Source organism: Podarcis vaucheri (genome assembly GCF_965113315.1).
Source record: "Podarcis vaucheri genome assembly, chromosome: 7".
Taxonomy (NCBI): Eukaryota; Metazoa; Chordata; class Lepidosauria; order Squamata; family Lacertidae; genus Podarcis; species Podarcis vaucheri.
The window spans coordinates 89,206,661-89,227,489 of record NC_138765.1 but is presented as its reverse complement, the minus strand read 5'-3'; the positions used below and the strand labels follow the sequence as shown (position 1 = coordinate 89,227,489).

Genomic DNA, 20,829 nt, shown 5'->3' with positions numbered 1-20,829 from the left:
ATTAAACACAAAAAGAAGAAAATACACATATAAAAGAAAACAAAAACTCCCTCTTTCTTTATTTCTCATCTTTAGTTAACTTATTTTCCTGACTTCCTCACGTCTCCCTTTTTTGTATCCCTTTTAAAAATTGATTCAGCAAATTCATGTCCTATTAGTTTATCTATTATCAATTCCCATCTTACATTTTACCTTGTTGCTAGATGTCATCAGCATTCGAAAATTTTACAATATTTCTGTAAATAAGTTTTAAATTTCCTCCAATCTTCTTCCACCAACTCTTCTCCCTGGTCTCGGATTCTGCCAGTCATTTCCGCCATTTCCATATAGTCTATTAGTTGCATCTGCCAGTCTTCCAAGGTGGGTAGATCTTGTGTCTTCCAATGTTTTGCGATGAGAATTCTTGCTGCTGCTGTAGCATACATAAAAAAAGTTCTATCCTTCTTTAACACCGATTGGCCAACTATGCCCAGGAGAAAGGCCTCTGGTTTCTTCGGGAAAGTATATTTAAATACCTTTTTCAGTTCATTATATATCATTTCCCAGAAAGCCTTAATCCTTGGGCACGTCCACCAAAGGTGAAAAAATGTACCTTCAATTTCTTTACATTTCCAACATTTATTATCGGGCAGGTGATATATTTTTGCAAGCTTGACTGGAGTCATGTACCACCTGTACATCATTTTCATAATATTCTCTCTTAGGGCATTACATGCCGTAAATTTAATCCCGGTGGTCCACAACTTCTCCCAGTCAGCAAACATAATATTATATCCTATATCTTGTGCCCATTTTATCATTGCAGATTTTACCGTTTCGTTCTCAGTATTCCATTTCAACAGCAGATTATACATTCTTGAAAGTATCTTAGCATTGGGTTCTAACAATTCTGTTTCTAACTTTGATTTTTCCACCTGGAAACCAATTTTTTTGTCCAAGTTATAAACCTCTCTTATTTGAAAATAATGTAACCAGTCTCGCACCTTCTCTTAAAGTTTGTCATAACTCTGCAATTTCAGTTTGTCACCTTCCTGTTCTAAAATTTCCCAATATTTTGGCCATTTAGCCTCCATGTTGATTTTTTTTCAAAGCTTTCGCTTCCATAGGTGATAGCCACCTTGGGGTTTTACTCTCCAGAAAATCTTTGTACCTTGTCCAGACATTAAACAATGCTTTCCTGACAATATGGTTTTTAAATGCCTTATGTGCTTTTACCTTGCCATACCATGCATGCCACCCAAATATGTTATCATACCCTTCAAGATCCAAGACATCTGTATTCTCAAGAAGTAGTCATTCCTTCAGCCAGCAAAAAGCTGCTGACCCATAATAAAGTTTAAAGTCTGGCAGGGCAAACCCCCCTCTGTCTTTAGCATCAGTAAGAATCTTAAATTTTATTCTGGGCTTTTTGCCCTGCCAGACTAATCTAGATATATCTCTTTGCCACTTCTTGAAACAGTCCATCTTTTCAATAATTTGCAATGATTGAAATAAAAATAACATTCTCAACAATACATTCATCTTAATAACAGCAATTCGACCCAGCAAGGAAAGTTTCAAGTTCGTCCAAATTTCTAGATCTTTTTTCACCTCTGACCAGCATTTCTCATAGTTGTCTTTAAATAGGTTCACATTCTTAGATGTCATATTCACCCCCACGTATTTTACCTTCTTTACTAATGTTAAATCTGTCTCTTTCTGAAACCTCTCTTTCTCTATCGGTGTCAAATTTTTCTCCAAAACCTTAGTTTTCAATTTGTTCAATTTAAAGCCAGCCACTTGACCAAAATCCTGAATTACTTCTAGGGCCCTCTTAGTGCTGGATATCGGCTCCTGTAATGTCATAACAAGATCATCTGCAAAAGCTTTAAGTTTGTATTGTTTGACTCCGACCTGAATACCTTGAATCAAATGGTCCCTTCTAATCATATTTAGCAAAACCTCCAGGACCGAAATGAAAAGCAATGGGGAAATTGGGGAACCTTGTTGTGTCCCTTTCCCTATTTTAAACTCTTCTGTAACCACATTATTTACTATCAATTTAGCTTTTTGTTCAGAATAAATCGCACCTATACCATTTTCAAAGTTTTGTCCAACCCCCATACCCTGAAGATTTTTCTTCATAAAACTCCAGGAAATGTTGTCAAAGGCTTTCTCCGCATCTACGAAAATCAAGACTGCTTTTGTGTTAATGTTCACCTGCAGCTTTTCTAGAATGTTAATTATATTCCTTGTATTGTCCGATAGATGTCTTCCAGGGAGAAAGCCGGCCTGGTCTTTATGTATCACCTCTGCCAAAACTTTTTCCAGTCTTCTAGCCAAAATGTCTGCAAAGATTTTGGTGGTTATGGTGCTTTAATGCCCAGGGAATGGCAGGTGGTGGTGGTGATTTCTTAAATTTGTATGCCACCCTTCATGCGGGCCATTTCAGGGACAGAACCCTCAAGTGAAGAAGGCCTCCTGTGCAGCCTCCATTCTAGAGGTGGAAAGGAGCCTAAAGCCCCTTCGATCCCCAGCGAGAGGCCGAGGGAGATGGAGCTTTGTCCTTCTGGTCTTCTTCCATCCTCGGCCACCTGGGCCTTGGGACCTCAGCTGGAGTCACCCAGGGACTGTCCAGGATTTACAGAAGCCGTCTCAGTTCCTGATTTGACCCCAGAATGTCCCACTTTTCCTTAGGACGTCCCTATTTTCATCAGAGAAATGTTGGAGGGTATGGAATTATTTGACCCCTGAGCCAAGGAGCGAAGTAACTATGCACCCTTTAGAAGCAATCTGATGGCAGCCCTGTATAGGAAGTCTTTAATGTTTGATTATGTTATTATGTATGTTGAAAGCAGCCCAGAGTGGCTGGGCGGAGGATAATAATAATAATAATAATAATAATAATAATAATAATAATAGGACATCCGTATTTCCAACAGAGAAATGTTGGAGGGTATGCAATCAGTCGAGATGGAAATACACAAGGGAGAATAGCGTTTGTGTGTGAGGAGGAGGAGGAGAAAGAGGCATGAAGGCATATTTGGGCCCTTTCTTGGAGAACTGGCCCAACTTGGTGGTGTGCAAATGTGAAGTCCTATGTTATAGAAAAAGCCTGCTCCTTTCTCCCTATGAGGTATGCAAGAGCCCGTATAGAGTCCTTAAGTGGGTTCCCCATTGGTAGGAGAAAATAACAGAGGCCAGCCAGAGACTATTGAGAAGCAAAGCAGCTAGTAAGCCTGATCTTTATTCAACTGTTGCAACAGGGTCCTAAGTCACCACATGCGGGAGACAGGAGGAACCCAGAACAATGGTGTGCAAACCCTTATATGGACTTTTGAAATTGCACACCCTGTAGCTCAAGACCACCCCTCAAAACATCATACATAGATCACAGAAGGGGGCAGGTCCACAGCAGAAATTCATCACAGGAGGTGATCTACAGCAGAAATCCTGTTGGCCAAGATATCTGTTAACGGTCACTGACTGCTTTATCTGGGCAGCCTGGTCATTCTTTTTTGATGGTAAATACGTTAATTCCTGAATTCAGGTCACAGGCTCGCACTATTCATACACAAATACGCCCTTAAGACAGGTAAGCAAAAGACAAGGGAGAGGCTTTCCCATTTCCTTCCTCCTTGCAGAGAAATGTTTGAGGTCAATTTGGGAGAGTCCAAATGGTCTGGGAGAGTCAAAATGGCTTCAGGATTGCTCCCCTGTACTTCTGTATGTGTTTGCAATGTACATTTATGAACATTTCTTTTATATTTGGGACCTTGGAATTCTTATAACAGAACCTTCTGGACTCTGGATTAATAACATCTTAGGAATCTTCCAGTACGGCTGATTCTATTGCCTGGAAGGACTCAGTGACCCCGGTCTATTTTTGGAGAGAGGGTGGTATGGGGTCGGGGGCAGATGAGATGGAGGTGCTTGGCAGTGGGTGTGTTGTATGCAGAAAGCATACGCTTCAACTCCCATGACCCACCTCCTTCAGTTACTAGTTTCTTGGGGTTGGGGCTAAATCCATGATGGGTCAGAGAAAAATGAGCGGAGGCAGGAACCAGTCAAAGCAAGGCAGATCTTAATTTTACTGTTGCGACGGAGTTTCTCACCGTACATGTTGCATGGAGGTGAGGACTCAGGAGAAGTGTGTGTAACAACTTTTAAAGACTTGAGAAATTGCTAATAATAATAATAATAATAATTTATTTTTAATACCCCACCCATCTGGCTGGGTTTCCCTTAGCCCAGAGGTTTTGGACTTTTTTGAGTCCATGGCTCCCTTGACCAACTACATTCTTTCTGCGGCAGCCCTGTGAGGCTCAGGAGCCCAGCTATGTCACCCCTTGCCAGCAGAGCTGGCAGCCTCTTGTTCTTTTTCTGTTTTTTATTTTTAAAAGTTTTTTATTAAGTTTTAACAATGCACAGTATAAAAGAAAAAATACAAGGACAGAGACAAATAATAATAATAAAGACACAAAATACATACTACAAAATACAACAATACAAACATTAAGCACAAAAATACAAAAATACATACATACATTAAAAACTAATAATAAAAAGAAAAAACATAAGAAAAACACAAAAATCCCTCTTTCTTAATTTTATATCTTAAATTCACATATTTTCCTGACTTCCTCACGTCTCCCTTTCTTGTATCCCTTTTAAAAATTGGTTCAGCAATTTCATAGCCCATTAATTTATCTGTTGTTGGTTTAATCTTAAATTTTACCTTATTGCTAGAACCCCAGCATTTCATTTCAATGTCATCAACATTCAGAAATTTTACAATATTTCTGCAAATAGGTTTTAAATTTCCCCCAATCTTCTTCCACTGAGTCTTCTCCCTGGTCTCGGATTCTGCCAGTTATTTCCGCCATCTCCATATAGTCTATTAGTTGCATCTGCCAGTCTTCCAGGGTGGGTAGATCTTGTGTCTTCCAATGTTTTGCCTCTTGTTCTTTTTCTGACTCCTTCCCTTGTGGAGTGTCCCCTCTTCTCCTCTCCCCTCTCCTCTGGACAGCCACAGCTGCTGCCCCTTCCCTAAAGAGAGGTGCCTCCTCATGTTTATAGCTTTGGAAGGATTTGTAAGTGAAAAGAACTATTGGAAAAGGTTTTTCCTTCAGCGGCAGAGTAAATGTCTGGGGGCATTAAGAGGGTCAAGATGGCTTCAGGATTGCTCTGTGAACTCAAAGAAAGTGTCTCTTTTTTCAGGGAATAGGATTGGTTTTTCTCTAGGGTGCGGGTCTGCTATGTGTGCACCTTCAGATTTGTGTAACACTCATGCCAACTTCGGTTGCCCAGCGCCTGCAAGCCCCCTACTGTGGCATCATAGAATGCTAGCAGTTTTTAAAATAAACCCCACCAGCAATTGCTCATCAGGAGCAGAACTGAGCAGCTTCTGTGAGTGAAGTGAAGAGCTGTTTCTCAGAAGGGGAAACCCTGGGAGAGACTAGGGTTCAAATCCCTCCTTACTCAGCTATGCAGCTCACTGGGTGACCTGGGGCCAGGTTGTGGGGATTAAATGAGAAGGCGAGAACTATGTATGTCATCTTGAGCTCCTTGGAGAAAAAGATGGGATATCAATGCAGACGCCCTCAGAAGGTGGTGGACTCTCCTTCTTTGGAGGTTTTTTTATACGCAGAGGTTGGGTGGCCATTTGCAAGGGATTCTTGAATTGGATTCCTGTTTTGCAGGAGATGGGACTAGATGCGCCTTGGGGTTCTTTCCAAATCTACAATTCTATGATTTTGTTTTATTGATTAGATTGGAAACCGCTTTGGGACTACTCTGAGATGCCAAGTTGGATATAAGCGCCACAAATTAGTAAAGAGAGAGACACGGCGGCCTGTGAATGACCACAGGCAGCTTGGAGAAGGCACACATCTCCACTGAACCAGACTGTCTTACGTGAGGATATCCACCCCAGGGAAGATCCACCTGCATGGAATCTTGAATGGATAAATGATCTCCTAAAAGCAGGTGAGCAAAATCTCCCCGTGGGGAATCTGGTTGGTCTGGCCCCTCTTGCTTTTTTGGACTCACCTGTAGCCTAGTAAAAGATCCCTCAGCATGTGGTGGTGGACAGGGGAGACATTAATCCTAAGCACCTGAGTTAAGAAGGCAACCCAAAGCGACATTGCTGAATTACTTTCCTGTAGTCCCTTGGTGGCGGGTCATAAATCATGCTGCTGAGTTTATAGAGACTTTATATATCCTATTTAAAGGGGGGTGGGGGAGAGAAATCCCAAACACTGACGACAGATTAATAGCCTGTTGGGGAGATAAAAATAGCAGAGGGGTTTTTTTCATGCCCACAGTTAGCATCAAAGTGGAATTCGGCTCCCTTTGGAAGTTGTAGGTAGGTTTCTGGTCCTCTGTGCCAGGAAGCTGGGGGTTTAACTTGGTGGATTTAGATGCAATAGAGCAGTGTTTCCCAACCTTTTTTGGGCAAAGGCACACTTGTTTCATGAAAAAATTCTCGAGGCACACCACCATTACAGCCCCGTGACGTCAGCGCGCAGCGTCACGCCGGGAGGGACATGAATTGCTAGCAAATTACATAATCACCTCCTTGAGGGCTGGCTCATCTTCTCCAAAGGCAGAACCCCATTAATTAACAGCACAGACTCACACCATAGCCAAGACGAGGGGGGAAAACCTCAGTCATGCACAGTCATGCACATGTGGGGGCTAAATGAGGACGAAGACCGGGCAGAGAGCAGGGTTCAAATCACCCCACCTGGCCAGGACAATCCCTGGGTGCTCCCTTGGGCCACTCGCCTGACCCACCTCGCAGGGCTGTTGTTGCGAGGATAACACGGGGAGAACCACGTGCGCCCCCGGGAGCTCCTTGGAGGAGAAAGCGGGCGATGAATGCAATGCACGAAATATATGAGAGGCGACCAGGTTTTGCAGGTGAGGGGCCCCCGCCAGCCTCCGCTTCCAACACCTGGCGCAACGACGCCGAAGTTTCCCCCCGGGCTCAGCTCGGGGAGCAGCGCTGCTCCCCCCGGCTCCCCTTCGCCCTCCCGGCTCTCTCTGCCGCCCACTGGGGACCCCCCTCACCTGCCAAGTCCGGAGCACCGGTGGAAGTTGCATGCATGCATGCAGGGTGCCGCATTGCCATTGCATTGCACTGCACTCCATGCAACGCCTGCACGCATGCATTGCCTTGCACACCCGCCAAGGGGTCTCCCCGCGGTCCGATGCGTCCCCTCCGGCGCGGATGCAGCATTACAAAAATAAAAAAACCCTGACGCAGCCCTACCTGGGGGGCAGCCTCCGCCGCTCCGCCTCCGCGGGGATCCCCGGGCTCCATCCTGCCGCCCGATCTCCGTGGGGGTGCAGGCAGGCTGCGCGGGGTCTGCGCGGAAGAGCCCCTGCCCGGCCGCTGCCGCTGCGCTCATTCCATGGCCGGGAGAAGAGCGCTTCAAACAAAACGCCCGGCCCGCCAGGCCACGCTGGGAAACGTAGTTCGCGCACCCCGTGCGGGCGCGGAGCCCAAGGGCGAGGGGACTAGGGATCCCGGCAGCCCCCGCGCCGGGGACGGAGGGGGAGAGGCCGGGTGCAGGGATGGAGGGACGGGTGGGCGAGCGAGTGAGTGGCAGCCGCCAAGCCTTGGCCGAGAGCCAGGAAGGGCCTCCCCGGAGGAGGAGGAGGGAGGCGCAGAGCGGGAGGGAGGGAGGGAACCCCAGGGGTCATCTAGTGACGGCGCCCCAATCGAAAATTTGACTTAAAAAAAAAAATCTTTCGAATTTTTTAATTTTTCCCGCGGCACACCAGGCAACATCTCGCGGCACACTAGTGTGCCGCGGAACAGTGGTTGGGAAACACTGCAGTAGAGGACCTAGCTGAGGGTTTTCCTGCGGGGCATCTGGTTGGCCACTGTGAGAACAGGATTTGGGATTAGCTGGGCCACCATTGGCAGGATCCAGCAGCATCCTGATGTGTCTTCTGACATTGTGGCACCTATACCTGTCATAGCTGCAAACCTAAGATTTGTTTCCTGCTGTCCAGACCTTGAAATGACTCCATTGGCATGGACGCTCCAGGGAACAGGAGGCTGGACTGAAGGCACTTTGGACAGATCCAGGATGGCTCTCTTTAAAGAATTTAAGCGTTTCCCCATTATTTATCTATCTATTTATCTATTTATTTATCTATTTATTTATTTTGATTGATCTCATACAATCTATACCAATTCTTTTTTTAAATAAATAAATCTCAAAGCGGTTTACAAAAAAACCCCCAAACAATGAAACAACCTCTAAAAGATTCGCAGCAATCATTGATGGCTCTCTTTAAAGAATTTAAGCGTTTCCCCATTATTTATCTATCTATCTCTTTATTTATTTTGATTGAGCTCATACAATCTATACCAATTCTTTTTTTAAATAAATAAATCTCAAAGCGGTTTACAAAAAAACCCCAAACAATGAAACAACCTCTAAAAGATTCGCAGCAATCATTTAATAATAATAATAATAATAATAATAATAATAATAATAATAATAATAATAATAATTTATTATTTGTACCCCGCCCCCATCTGGCCGGGTTCCCCCGGCCACTCTGGGCGGCTTCCACAAACACCCAAAATACACTACTATGTCATACATTAAAAATTTCCCTGAACAGGGTTGCCTTAAGATGTCTTCTGAATGTCAGGTAGTTGTTTATCGCTTTGCCAAAGCCAGCAGAACATGGAGGCAATAGTTCCCCCTCTCTGCTCCTGGTGTTCTTCTCCCATCCTTCCTAGCGCAGGGGAACAACAGCCCCATTTTAACTCCTAACCCTGTGAGGTGGGCTAAGCAGAGGGATTATTTTTATAATTTTATAATTTATTAGATTTATATACCACCCTTCATCAAAAGGTCTCAGGGTGGTTCACCAAATAAAAATACAAGTTAAAAGCACAAATAAATCGTTAAAGCAAAAACAACAATATCCTCTCCCCCCCCCCCCGGTCACATTTAAAAGGCTGTAGAATATTAATCAGCCAAAGGCCTGGATGAATAGGAATGTTTTCGCCTAGCGCCTAAAGATATATAATGTTGGAAGCCACACAGAGTAGCTGGGGAAACGCAGTCAGATGGACGGGGTACAAAATTGTTGTGTTGTGTTGTGCTGTGCTGTGCTGTTTTCTTGTTATGGCACCAGACAAACCTCCCAGTGGAGAGTATTCCAGAAATGGTTAGCCACTTCAGAAAAGGCCCATTTTTGTGTTGCCGCCCTCTAAACCAGGGGTTAGCCAACATTTTCAGCAGGGGGCCGGTCCACTGTCCCTCAGACCTTGTCGGATGCCAGACTATATTTTTGGGGGGAAATGAACGAAATCCTATGCCCCACAAATAACCCAGAGATGCATTTTAAATAAAAGGACAAATGGTACTCATGTAAAAACATGCTGATTTCCGGACTGTCTGCAGGCCGGATTTAGAAGACGATTGGGCCGGATCTGGCACCTGGCCTTAGTTTGCCTACCTCTGCTCTAGACCTCTTGAGGAAGAACATAAAGAAGGACCTCAGATGATGATTGCAGGGTCGAGGTTGGTTCATATGGGGAGGTGCAGTCCTTGAGGTATTGCGGTCCTGAGCCATTTAAGGCTTTTTAGGTCAACACCAGCACTTTGAATTGGGTCAAGAAACTAAGTGGCTCCCACTGCAGTCAGGTCAGGATCAGTGTGATATTGTCAAACTGCCTTGCCGCGATGAGCAACCTGGCCCCTGAATTCTGCACCAGCTGAAGTTTCCGAACCATCTTCTGAGGCAGGCCTATGAGTAACACGTTGCAGTAATCCAGCCTAGAGGTTAGCAGAGCACAGACTTCAGCCCCAACGTCCAGCCCTATGTTCCCCATTGCAAACATCCTTTGTCCTCTGCTATGAGCTTCCCTTACTGATGTATGGAAGTGAGAGCTGGACCATAAAGAAGGCTGATCGCCGAAGAATGGATGCTTTTGAATTCTGGTGCTGGAGGAGACTCTTGAGAGTCCCATGGACCGCAAGAAGATCAAACCTCTCCATTCTGAAGGAAATCAGCCCTGAGTGCTCACTGGAAGGATAGATCATGAAGCTGAGGCTCCAATACTTTGGCCACCTCATGAGAAGAGAAGACTCCCTGGAAAAGACCCTGATGTTGGGAAAGATGGAGGGCACAAGGAGAAGGGGATGACAGAGGACGAGATGGTTGGACAGTGTTCTCGAAGCTACCAGCATGAGTTTGACCAAACTGTGGGAGGCAGTGGAAGACAGGCGTGCCTGGCGTGCTCTGGTCCATGGGGTCACGAAGAGCCGGACACGACTAAACCACTAAACAACAACATGAGCTTCCCTGGAGCAGCTCTTCTGCTTCTTGAGCCTAATGGTGAGTGAGAAAAGGCGTATATTTGCATTCCGTCAGCCTGGCATTTAGCAGGAGGCTGCCACCCTTTTCGATTTATGATCTGCACCATGCTTGAACTTTAAAGCCAGCCAGGAGGTGCTCATTCTTAACTTTTTAATGCAGCAAGTTCACCTTATCTATCTCGATCTGGAAGTGCATTAAAATGTGGCAGGCAAGTGAATCTCCCCTCATGACATGGGGAAATAATTTATTCCAAAGCACCTCTTGGAGGTTGGTTCCATTCCCCTTTTCTTTTTTGATTTACTGGCGATGGATCAGCCGTGTCCTTAATACAGCTCATGGCCCTGCAGTTTAAATCCCAGAAATTAGAAACACGATGGGCGGATATAAATTGCATTCTCTCTGGAGCCCAAGGCCCCAGGGACTGACAGCAGCGCCTGGGAAAGGCATATGCTGTGTGCCACCTGGACTTGCCCACTGTGATCCTTGAAATTGCAAAATACGGGCCTAGGCAGAGGAAGGACTTGTGAAACTCAGCTCACACCTTTGATTTCAGTGGTGCTTCCTTCCAAGTAAGGGGACAGCTAGAGCTTCACACTTTACTCGAGGATCCTACAGGGATTTCCCCTCATGCAACTTTTGCCCTTGATGCTGGAGTTTTGATCTGTTCTGACTGTAGCAGTTCAGGGGTTCTGACCTGAGCTAAGTGCTTTGGGTTGCACAAAAAGAGCAAGCCGGGGCAAAGCCTGTACGAATGCAAGGCAAGGTTTTCAGAATTCAGCAACACCCTGGGCAGCTCCATGCCATGTTTTGGGACAGAGGCCAGTGAGGAGCTGCTCTGATGGGCATCCCAGCATGGGGTGAGGTGAGCAAGACCTGAACTAACCCTTGGGCTTTCCTTTGCTTGACTACTGCAATTCGCTCTACGCGGGGCTGCCCTTGAAGCTGTCCCAGAGACTCCAGCGGGTGCAGAATGCTGCAGCGAGGCTCCTCACGGGGTCTCTGCCATGGGAGCATATTCACCCAGTGCTTTTCCAGCTGCACTGCCTCCTGGTGGAGTACAGGGTCAGATTGAAGGTGCTGGTTTTGACCTTTAAAGCCCTTCATGGGCTAGGACCCTCGTACCTACATGACCGCCTCTCCCAGTATGGCCCACGGAGGACCTTAAGGTCCATAAATAGCAACACCCTAGAGGTCCTGGGCCCTAAGGAAGTTAGATTAGCCTCAACCAGAGCCAGGGCTTTTTCAACACTGGCTCCAACCTGGTGGAACGCTCTGTCTCATGAGACCAGCACCCTGCAGGATCTGATTTCTTTCCGCAGGGCCTGTAAGACAGAGTTGTTCCACCTGGCCTTTGGCTTGGAATCAACTTGATTCCCTCCCCCTCTTTCTTTTTTCCTTTCTCCTTCTGGGATGAGGCTGCATTTTAATGTTTTAATGTTGTATTTTCATCTTGTTTTTAAGTTGTATTCATTCAACTTGTTTTTATTATTGCTTGTTAGCCACCCTGAGCCCAGCCTCGGCTGGGGAGGACGGGGTATAAATAACATTTATTATTATTATTATTATTATTATTATTATTATTATTATTATTATTATTCTATTTGCAGAGACACTGGCATGAACGTCAAGGAAGTAAACACATCATCAGAGCTGAGAAGGTCCTCAAATAATTGTTACTCTCTTGCCAGGGTAAGTCGCTGTCTCTCAAGCCACATGTTCTGGGTTCTGCAGAGGCAGCACCTGGGCTTCTGCTCCCCAGCCCTGCCCTGTGGGCATCTCTGACCTTCCTCTCTCGCTTCAGGTCTTTGGAGCCTTTCTCCCTGCGGAGCAGCTCTTGGAGGCCATGTGCTTCCTGGCCAGAGACCTGGTTGTCGAGAGCAGCTTCAACCCACTGGATATCTCCCACTTACTAGAAGAATTCATCAAGCAGTTTGGCGGCACAAAAGTGAAGGTAAGGCGTCTGCAAAGGTAGGTGTCAGGGGATGATTAGCTGCTTGTGCTTAAAATTGTGCCCCTTCAGAGTTTGTGCGGCCCCACAAACCTCTGTGTGTGACAGAGCTCCTCAGACATGTCTGCTCTAGTCACTAGTAGAGTCTGACAGTGGCTGCCTGCGGAAGCGCTTCCAGCAAAGAAGTTCCTTAACGGAAACGCGTCTCCTGGACTCACGACGTGGCAGCTTCCGGCGAAGCATGGGTCTCCCTGCAGTTGCTTCTGACACCTCCCCGCTATTTTCGCTGGATGTGTCTCTCACCCCTTTCTCTCCCCTGCTGTTTCCTGCCTGGGCTGCTGCGTCTCTCTCAGCATTACTGAGATCCTCCTCCAGAGACCCCTCGCTCCCCCTCCTTGTCCCTGCTTTGGCTGCTGACTCTCTCCCAGTCTCTGGGAGCCCTACCAACTCCCTTTCCTCTGATGTCAGTTCCCTGACATCCACCTCCCCTCCAGGGCCCCCTTCTCCCCCGCCCCTACTCTCTCCTCTGGGCGGTGAGGAGCTGAAACCCCGAAAAGAATCCTCTTCATCTTCAGACGTCTCGAACATTTCCCTCCATCGGTCTTCGTTCCGACTCGCTGAATCCTCCTCCACCTCGGAATCAGAGAACCCCTCCAACTCTTCTTCTTCGTCAGTGGTGGCGAAGTATTCCCTCCGGAACCTCGCCACTGGCTGGGGTTTACGAGGGAATCTCTGATGAAAAGTTTCAATCAAAACCTCGTCATCTACATCCTCTGCCCTGACCCAGGTGTTTTCCGACTCCGGCTCCCCTTCCCACATTACCAAATACTCTACTTGCTCTCCCTTCCACCTGGAATCGAGAATCTCCGCTACATGGTAGCTGTGTTCTTTTTCCTCCATAGCTGGTCCCCTATTGACCCTCCCCTCTCTGTCCCCTTTATACGGTGACAGCAACGACCTGTGGAACACTGGGTGCAACTTCATGTGGTTCGGTAACCGGAGTCTGAAAGCCACTGGGTTGACCTGTTGCGTGACTTCAAATGGGCCCAACCTTTTGGGTCTTAACTTCTTACAACCTCCTTTGAATGGTAACCCTTGGGTGGACAGCCACACCTGGTCCCCCACCCTAATGCTTTCCCCTTCCCTTCTGGTTTTGTCTGCCTGCCTCTTATATCCCTCCTTCGCCCTGTTTAAATTAAGTTGGAGCTGGCGATGGATCGCTTCCATTTCTTCAACGAACTGTTCTGCGGCTGGAACGCTCCAGTTCTCCCCTTCCCCCCCTGGGAAGGCTCGGGGATGACACCCGTGATTAGCCAAAAAGGGGCTCATCCCCGTGGACACGTTCTCTGCATTGTTGTAGGCAAATTCTGCCAACGCCAGCTTCTCCACCCAATCATTCTCTCTGTCATTCACATAACACCTCAAATATTGCTGGAGGACACCATTAGCTCTTTCCGCCTGCCCGTTGGTTTCTGGATGACGGGCAGTTGAGAAATTCACCTCTACATGCAATAAGCTCATGAGCTTCCTCCAGAACCTGGAAGTAAATTGTTTCCCTCGGTCAGAAACCACCCTCAAGGGGGCGCCATGCAGCCTAAACACATTTTCCACAAACAATTTAGCGGTTTCTTCCGCTGTGACCGCATGTGAGCAGGCTATAAAGTGGGCCATCTTGGTTAACAGGTCTACCACAACCATGATGGCTGTTTTCCCTTTGGACCTGGGCAGATCAGTCATGAAATCTATTGCCACTGCCTCCCATGGCCTTTCCGGCGTGGGTAGTGGTTCTAATAAACCTGCCGGTGCCCGCCTCTCCCCCTTGGCTCGTTGGCATTGGTCACACCCTCTCACATACTCCCGCACATCTTCCCTGACCTTGGGCCACCAGAATTCCCTGGTAACCAGCCACATGGTTTTGTGTTGCCCAAAATGCCCTGCTGTGGGGCTATCGTGCAGTTGCTTGAGTACCTTTTCCCTCAATTCCCCTTCAGGTATGTATAACGCTCCCTTGTAGTACAACGCCCCGTTTCTCTCCTCAAAACCCCCGGGTTTGTCTCCCTCCCTCCTGAGACCCCTGAGTTTGTCCTGGGCGTATTCATCCTGCACCGTTCCCTCTACCAGTTCCCTTTGCCCCACCAATGCCGCCCCACACACCCAGCGGTCCTCGGGAATGACATGGGTCTCTTCGGGGGCACCCTCTCCCTCCAAATATTCAGGTTTGCGTGAGAGAGCGTCCGCCCTAACGTTCTCTGGGCCTGGTACGTAACAAATCTCAAAGTTAAATTTGGAGAACTCCTGGGCCCATCTCAACTGCCGTTGGTTGAGCACTCGCGCAGTTCTCCAATACTCTAGATTCTTATGGTCCGTGCACACTTGCACCTTCTGTTGTGCACCAATTAGCAGGTGCCTCCATCTCCGGAAGGCCTCATGAATCGCAAGAAGTTCCCGGTCGTACACCGTGTAGTTCCTCTCAGATTTGTTCAGCTTTCGCGAAAAGAAGGCACACGGTCGCCACTCTGACCCCTCCTTCCCCGGCTGCAGAAGAAGCACCGCCCCTATGGCTCTGTCAGAAGCGTCTGTTTCGACCCTCAGCTTTTTTTGTAAATCCACATGTAGATGTTGTTCATCAGAGGCGAAGGCCCTTTTCAGTTCCTCAAACGCTCGCTCCGCCTCCCCCGTCCAAACAAACTTCTTTTTACTGCTGAGACAGTCCGTGATGGGCGCCGTCAGGTGGGCGAAGTTCCGGATGAACTTACGATAAAAGTTTCCAAACCCTAGGAACCTCTGCACATCCTTCTTGGTCTTGGGTGTTTTCCATTCCAGCACCGCTTGAACCTTGCCGGGGTCCATGGCCAACCCCTTGTCTGACAAGCGGTACCCCAGGAATTCCACCTCCTTGGTATGAAACTGACACTTCTCCAGTTTCACCCACAGCCTGTTGGCTTGCAGCCTGCTCAACACTTCTCTGACGTCTCTCACATGTTGCTCCTCATTCTCCGAATACACCAACACGTCATCTAAGAAGGCCACGCAATTCTTGTAGAGCAAAGGCCCCAGTACGTGGTTCATGAAGGCTTGAAAACACGCGGAGCCTGTTTGTAATCCAAAAGGCATAACGAGGTATTCAAATGCCCCCAAAGGGGTGAACATGGTGGTCTTCCATTCATCCCCTTTCCTTATACGTATCAGGTTGTACGCCCCCCTTAGGTCCAGCTTTGTAAAAATCTTTCCTTTCCGCACCCTGGTCAAAATATCATCAATCCTGGGCATAGGAAAAGCCGCCGGCTCTGTCACTGCATTTAACCGCCTAAAGTCACATACCAGTCTCGGCTTGTCCGTGTTTTTTTTATCCACAAAAAACACTGGGCTACCCCCCGCTGCCTTGGACTCTCTGATGAAGCCTCTCTTCAGGTTCTTGTCAATGAACGCTCGCAACTCCTGCATTTCCCTGTCTGACATGGCATACAACTTGCCTACAGGAAGCTGTGCTCCAGGGAGTAAATTGATCTGGCAATCAAAGGGCCTATGCGGGGGTAGTTGGTCAGCTTCCTTCTCGCTGAATACGTCGCTGAGATCAGCATACTGTGGTGGCACCTTCCCCTTCCCCATTACTTCAGTCCCTGCCAGGGTGGCTTGGGCCCCTGCTGACCCCTTTTCCCCCCTGCAGTGTTCTAAGCAATGTGCTGAACCGAAGGAAACCACTCTTTGATGCCAGCCCACCAGCGGATCATGTAAGGCTAGCCAGCTCATTCCCAAAATAATGGGAGCGCCTCCCAAGGTGGCCACATTAAACGCTATCAGTTCTGTGTGCCTTGCCACCCTCATTATCATTGGGACGGTCTGCAAGCTAACTCCTCCTCCCAACAGTTCCCTGCCATCGATCGTGGTCACCTGCAGGGGGTTGCTTAAAGGGATAGTCTGTATCTGATGTTCAGCAGCAAACTCCTTGCTCATAAAATTGCAGGAGCTGCCTGAGTCCAACAGCGCCTTTATTTTTAGGGGGTGTCCATTTTGCAGCTCTAGCGACACTTCAATCACTAGAGCAGGTCGAGGAGCTTCTGGCACGGGCACTTTCACTGCTCTTTGGCCTGGCTGCAGTGCCCTGACGGTGGCAACCAGGCGTTGGCTTTTACCTGCTCCGTTTCTCCCTGCTCTCCCCCCTCAACTGCTCCCACCATCCCTTGCCATTCCTTCCTCTGGGGGCAGACTCTGGCAAAGTGGCCTGGCTGTTGGCAGAGATAGCATTTCCGGGCTCCCTTTCCCTCCTTCTTCGCCCCCTCACTGGGCTTTGAAACTGCGCGCGCGCGGGCTGTTCCGATTTCCATCGGCTCTGCCGGCGGGAAAGCTGGCTCAGGAATGTCTGGAATGCGTAACTCCTTCCAACGTTCCCCTCTCCCTTCCCGCCTCTCCAAAGCTCTTGCCTCCTGGCGCGCTCCAATGGTCAGCGCAGATTTGGTCAGCTGATCCATAGACACCGCCCTGGGGCTCCTGGACAGCTCGTCTTTCACAGCCGAAGAAAGACCTTCTTCAAATAGCATCTGAATGGGTGCTGCCGATAAATCCCACCCCAATCTGTGAATCAGCATGGTAAATTCAGTCCAGTACTCATGGACAGATCTGCTTCCCTGCTTGCAAGCCATTAGCTGTCTGCGCACCACCCCTTCCTCAATATCGCTGGAAAACATGATATCCATTGCACGAAAGAATTTCATAGTGTCCTTTAGGATATCGTTGTGTGTTGCCATCAGGGGTCGAACCCAGTCCCGCGCCCCCTTCTCAAGATGCCCAATTACGAAAGCAACTCGCGATTCCTCATCAGGGAACTCATCAAAATGCACATTCAGGGCATATTGCATCTCGGTCCTAAAGGCATGGTAATCCTTGGGGTCCCCCCCAAACTTCTGCACCAATCCTGGTACCTTTCTGGGGAACTGAGTGGTTCTCCCCTTTTTGTCAGCATCCTGAGCCCTTCTCTCCTCGAGCCTCGCCGTCTGCAGCGCAAGTTGGACCTCCAGAGCTTGATACCTTTCTTCCAAGCTTGGACCAGCTCCAACCCCTGCCTCTCCGGTTCCGGCTGGGTTGCTCATGATGCTTTCTCCTGCACAGGCAGCGTACAAAGACTGTCAGACTGCTGTCAGGGGATGATTAGCTGCTTGTGCTTAAAATTGTGCCCCTTCAGAGTTTGTGCGGCCCCACAAACCTCTGTGTGTGACAGAGCTCCTCAGACATGTCTGCTCTAGTCACTAGTAGAGTCTGACAGTGGCTGCCTGCGGAAGCGCTTCCAGCAAAGAAGTTCCTTAACGGAAACGCGTCTCCTGGACTCACGACGTGGCAGCTTCCGGCGAAGCATGGGTCTCCCTGCAGTTGCTTCTGACACCTCCCCGCTATTTTCGCTGGATGTGTCTCTCACCCCTTTCTCTCCCCTGCTGTTTCCTGCCTGGGCTGCTGCGTCTCTCTCAGCATTACTGAGATCCTCCTCCAGAGACCCCTCGCTCCCCCTCCTTGTCCCTGCTTTGGCTGCTGACTCTCTCCCAGTCTCTGGGAGCCCTACCAACTCCCTTTCCTCTGATGTCAGTTCCCTGACAGTAGGAGAGAAGAAGATTCTCTGTTTGGTGTAGGGGAGGCAACCTCCTGCCATTGGGTGGCCAGGACACACAGCCCAAAGGATTATTGGTCATCCTCTCCCATCTTTGGAAGAACTGTACGGTTCCCGTTGTCTTAGGAAAGCAAATAACATCCTGCAGGATTCATCTCACCCGGGACACTGTCTGTTTGCACTACTGCCTTCTGGCAGAAGATATAGAAACATCAAGTCAAAGACAAATAGACTGAAAAACAGTTTCTATCCAAGAGCTGTGGCCCTTTTGAATGCTGTAACTCGTTAGTGTGACCTGGGAGTTTGATGGGTGTGGTGTGGGTGTGGCTGGAATGTGGTTTGTTTGGTTGTTGTTGTTGTCTTGCTTTTGTTGTTTTAAGGGATGGCATCCAATTTCGTTGCACTTTGTGCAATGTTGCACTTGTGTAATGACAATAAAGAATCTATCTATCTATCTATCTATCTATCTATCTATCTATCTATCTAGTTGAGAGGGGCCTGGCAACGTCAGGACAAGAACCTCAGCCAAGGGTCCTGAGAAACATGGATTCAGGGATCGGGAACCCTCCTCCTTCTGGGAGCAGACTGGCAAGCTTCTTCTCTTGGCCCACAATGGATAGGGGAACTGGCGCCCTGGAGCTGCCTGGGTCCAACACTCCCCAGGACCCTGAGTGGTACCTTGGAGGAAGAGGCTGTGGTGGCACAGGTCAAGGGTCCCTCTTTCAATGAGGGATGGAGGGATCCGCCTGCAGACAGCCCCGCTTCCTTGTACTCGCCAAGCAACTCTCTCCTTTTCTCTGACAGGTGGAGGTGCTGCTGGAGGCCTTCTACAAGATCACCCAGGGGCCTACAGTGGAGGGCCGAAACATAGCTGTCTTCGCTTTCTCCATCTTGTCACACCACCACCTGGACAAAGTGGTTGAATACCTCCTCCAGTTTCCCTTCGGGTATGGAGCCCTCTAGGTTCTACTGGGCTAAGGGACTAAAGACTAGGACTAGCCGCCTGAGAAACAGTTTCTACCCAAATGTGATTTTGGTTTTAAACGCAGTGTAAGGAGTCTCTAGGGGAGTACTGTATATTGTATTTAAAAATGGGGTATCAGAGTTTTTAGGGGGCTAACCAGGTCGGGATAGCTGGGATAGCAGGCTTGTTGGTTTTTGAATGCCTTATGTAGATTTTTCAATTTTGTTGTTCTGTATGGGACAATGACAATAAAGATTATTGTATTATCGTATGGTATCGTATTGTTGGCAAGCTGCAGGGCTTGCTCAGAAAGCCCTTGCTGCCATTTCCTCTCTCTGGAGCATGGCAGCAAGCAGAAGATTTGGATCTGACAATTACTCTTGTTTTTGCATTCACAGAGACTGCCAGAGAGTGTGGAAGGAGGTTTTAGCATCGGCCGACCCAGAACAACTGATCCATCTCATGGCCGAGCAGCTTTACCAAAGCCCCTTGGCGGAATCTGCCACCCAAGTGGTAAGGACCAACCACCTGCTTTCTGGCTTCCTTCTTCCCAGGGTAATATCTAGGGGTTCCTGTATTCTGCAGGAAAGCAGGGAAAGTGACTTGCACCTCTCTCTTTTCCAGCAACATCTCATCAGCCTGTTGCATGCCATCCTCAGGATGGAGGAATACAAGGCAGCTGTGCCCCACAGCTGCTGATCGCTCTCCTGGGGATGGTTATCAACTTCCACTATGATCTGGAATTCTTCGGGTGAAAAGTGTGTGCAAAGGCGCCAATGGAGTCCTTTTCCTTTCAACCTCTGGGTGTTTCTCGATGTCCATGTAATTTATTATATATAGGTTCCACCACACGAGAAGTCGGGGTTCGCATTGGGGAACATTGTTCCCGCATATGAAATGCCATTATGGAGGCACCTTTGGTCGAACATTTTATATCCCATAAACATTCGGACACAGATTTATTATGTACAGTATTATGGGTAAATCAAAAGAAATCTGGGATTAGGCAAATTTTGAACGGCGGCTACATCAACAAGAAACTCATTTTATTCTGTTTAAATCAATTTATCCCGCGGGGGGGGGGGGCTAAATTCTGAACTTGACTTTGTTTCATTTTAAAATTGCTGCCCGCATCATTTGCTGTATGTTTAAAGCATTCTTTTTAAAATTATTTTTCATTAATTATTTCAGCATCACATTTTATCAAAAAAATGTATCATCCTTAAATTTCCCCCCTCTGTTTTTTCCCTTCCCCCCTCCCCAAAAACATAACCCACCCTCCTCTCCCCCCAGGCTTGCCTCAGCGCCTCTCTCTGGTTTATCAGCCTATGTTATTTTCTGCATGTTACAAAACTGTACAGATCCTTAATTTATCTATCTGAGTGTTATCAATAAAAAGTTTGTGAATGTTTATTCAAAGCCTGCCAAGGAGTCCAGTTCATTTTGTTGTTTCTTTAAATACTTTGTAAAGGGTTCCCATTCATCTTTAAAATCACAGTTATCCTTGTCATGTAGTTTGTGTGTCAATTTTGCCAATTCTGTGCAGTCCATCAATTTCTCTTGCCATAGTTCTTTAGTCGGGATTTCCTCATTCTTCCATCCTTGTGCTATTAAGACTCTTGCTGCCGTTGTCGCATACATAAAGATATTTTTCAATTTCCTTGGCAGGTCTTTCCCTACAATCCCTAACAAAAATGCTTCAGGTTTTTTAACAAATATTAATTGGAACATTTTCTTCAGTTCGTTATATATCATTTCCCCAAAACTTTTTAATTTCATTACAATTCCACTTATGTTTAAACCATTCAATACCATTCCACTATATATTTGTTTTTCATGGGTCTATTTTGTTTTTCTATGCCGTATATGCCATACTGTTCCTTTAAGTATATCGTTATTGGAAACACCTGTGCCTTACTTTATATGTCCTATGCAATTGTGTTGCAAGTATCAATAGCTACACTATCTAGTGAGCACTGATCCTTA

The 20,829-nt window shown here is 47.5% G+C and overlaps 1 protein-coding gene across 1 annotated transcript; it reads left to right on the top strand.

Moving 5' to 3' along the window:
• Nucleotides 1–11,952: 11,952 nt before the first annotated feature.
• On the top strand, nucleotides 11,953–19,597 carry LOC309537601 (uncharacterized protein; the record flags this gene model as incomplete). The annotated part of the gene is made up of 5 exons (XM_082232495.1): nucleotides 11,953–12,024; nucleotides 12,137–12,286; nucleotides 18,684–18,826; nucleotides 19,242–19,356; nucleotides 19,468–19,597. 5 exons carry the CDS (start codon nucleotides 11,953–11,955, stop codon nucleotides 19,540–19,542), a joined length of 555 nt encoding a protein of 184 aa, XP_082088621.1. The 3' UTR covers nucleotides 19,543–19,597.
• Nucleotides 19,598–20,829: the final 1,232 nt, after the last annotated feature.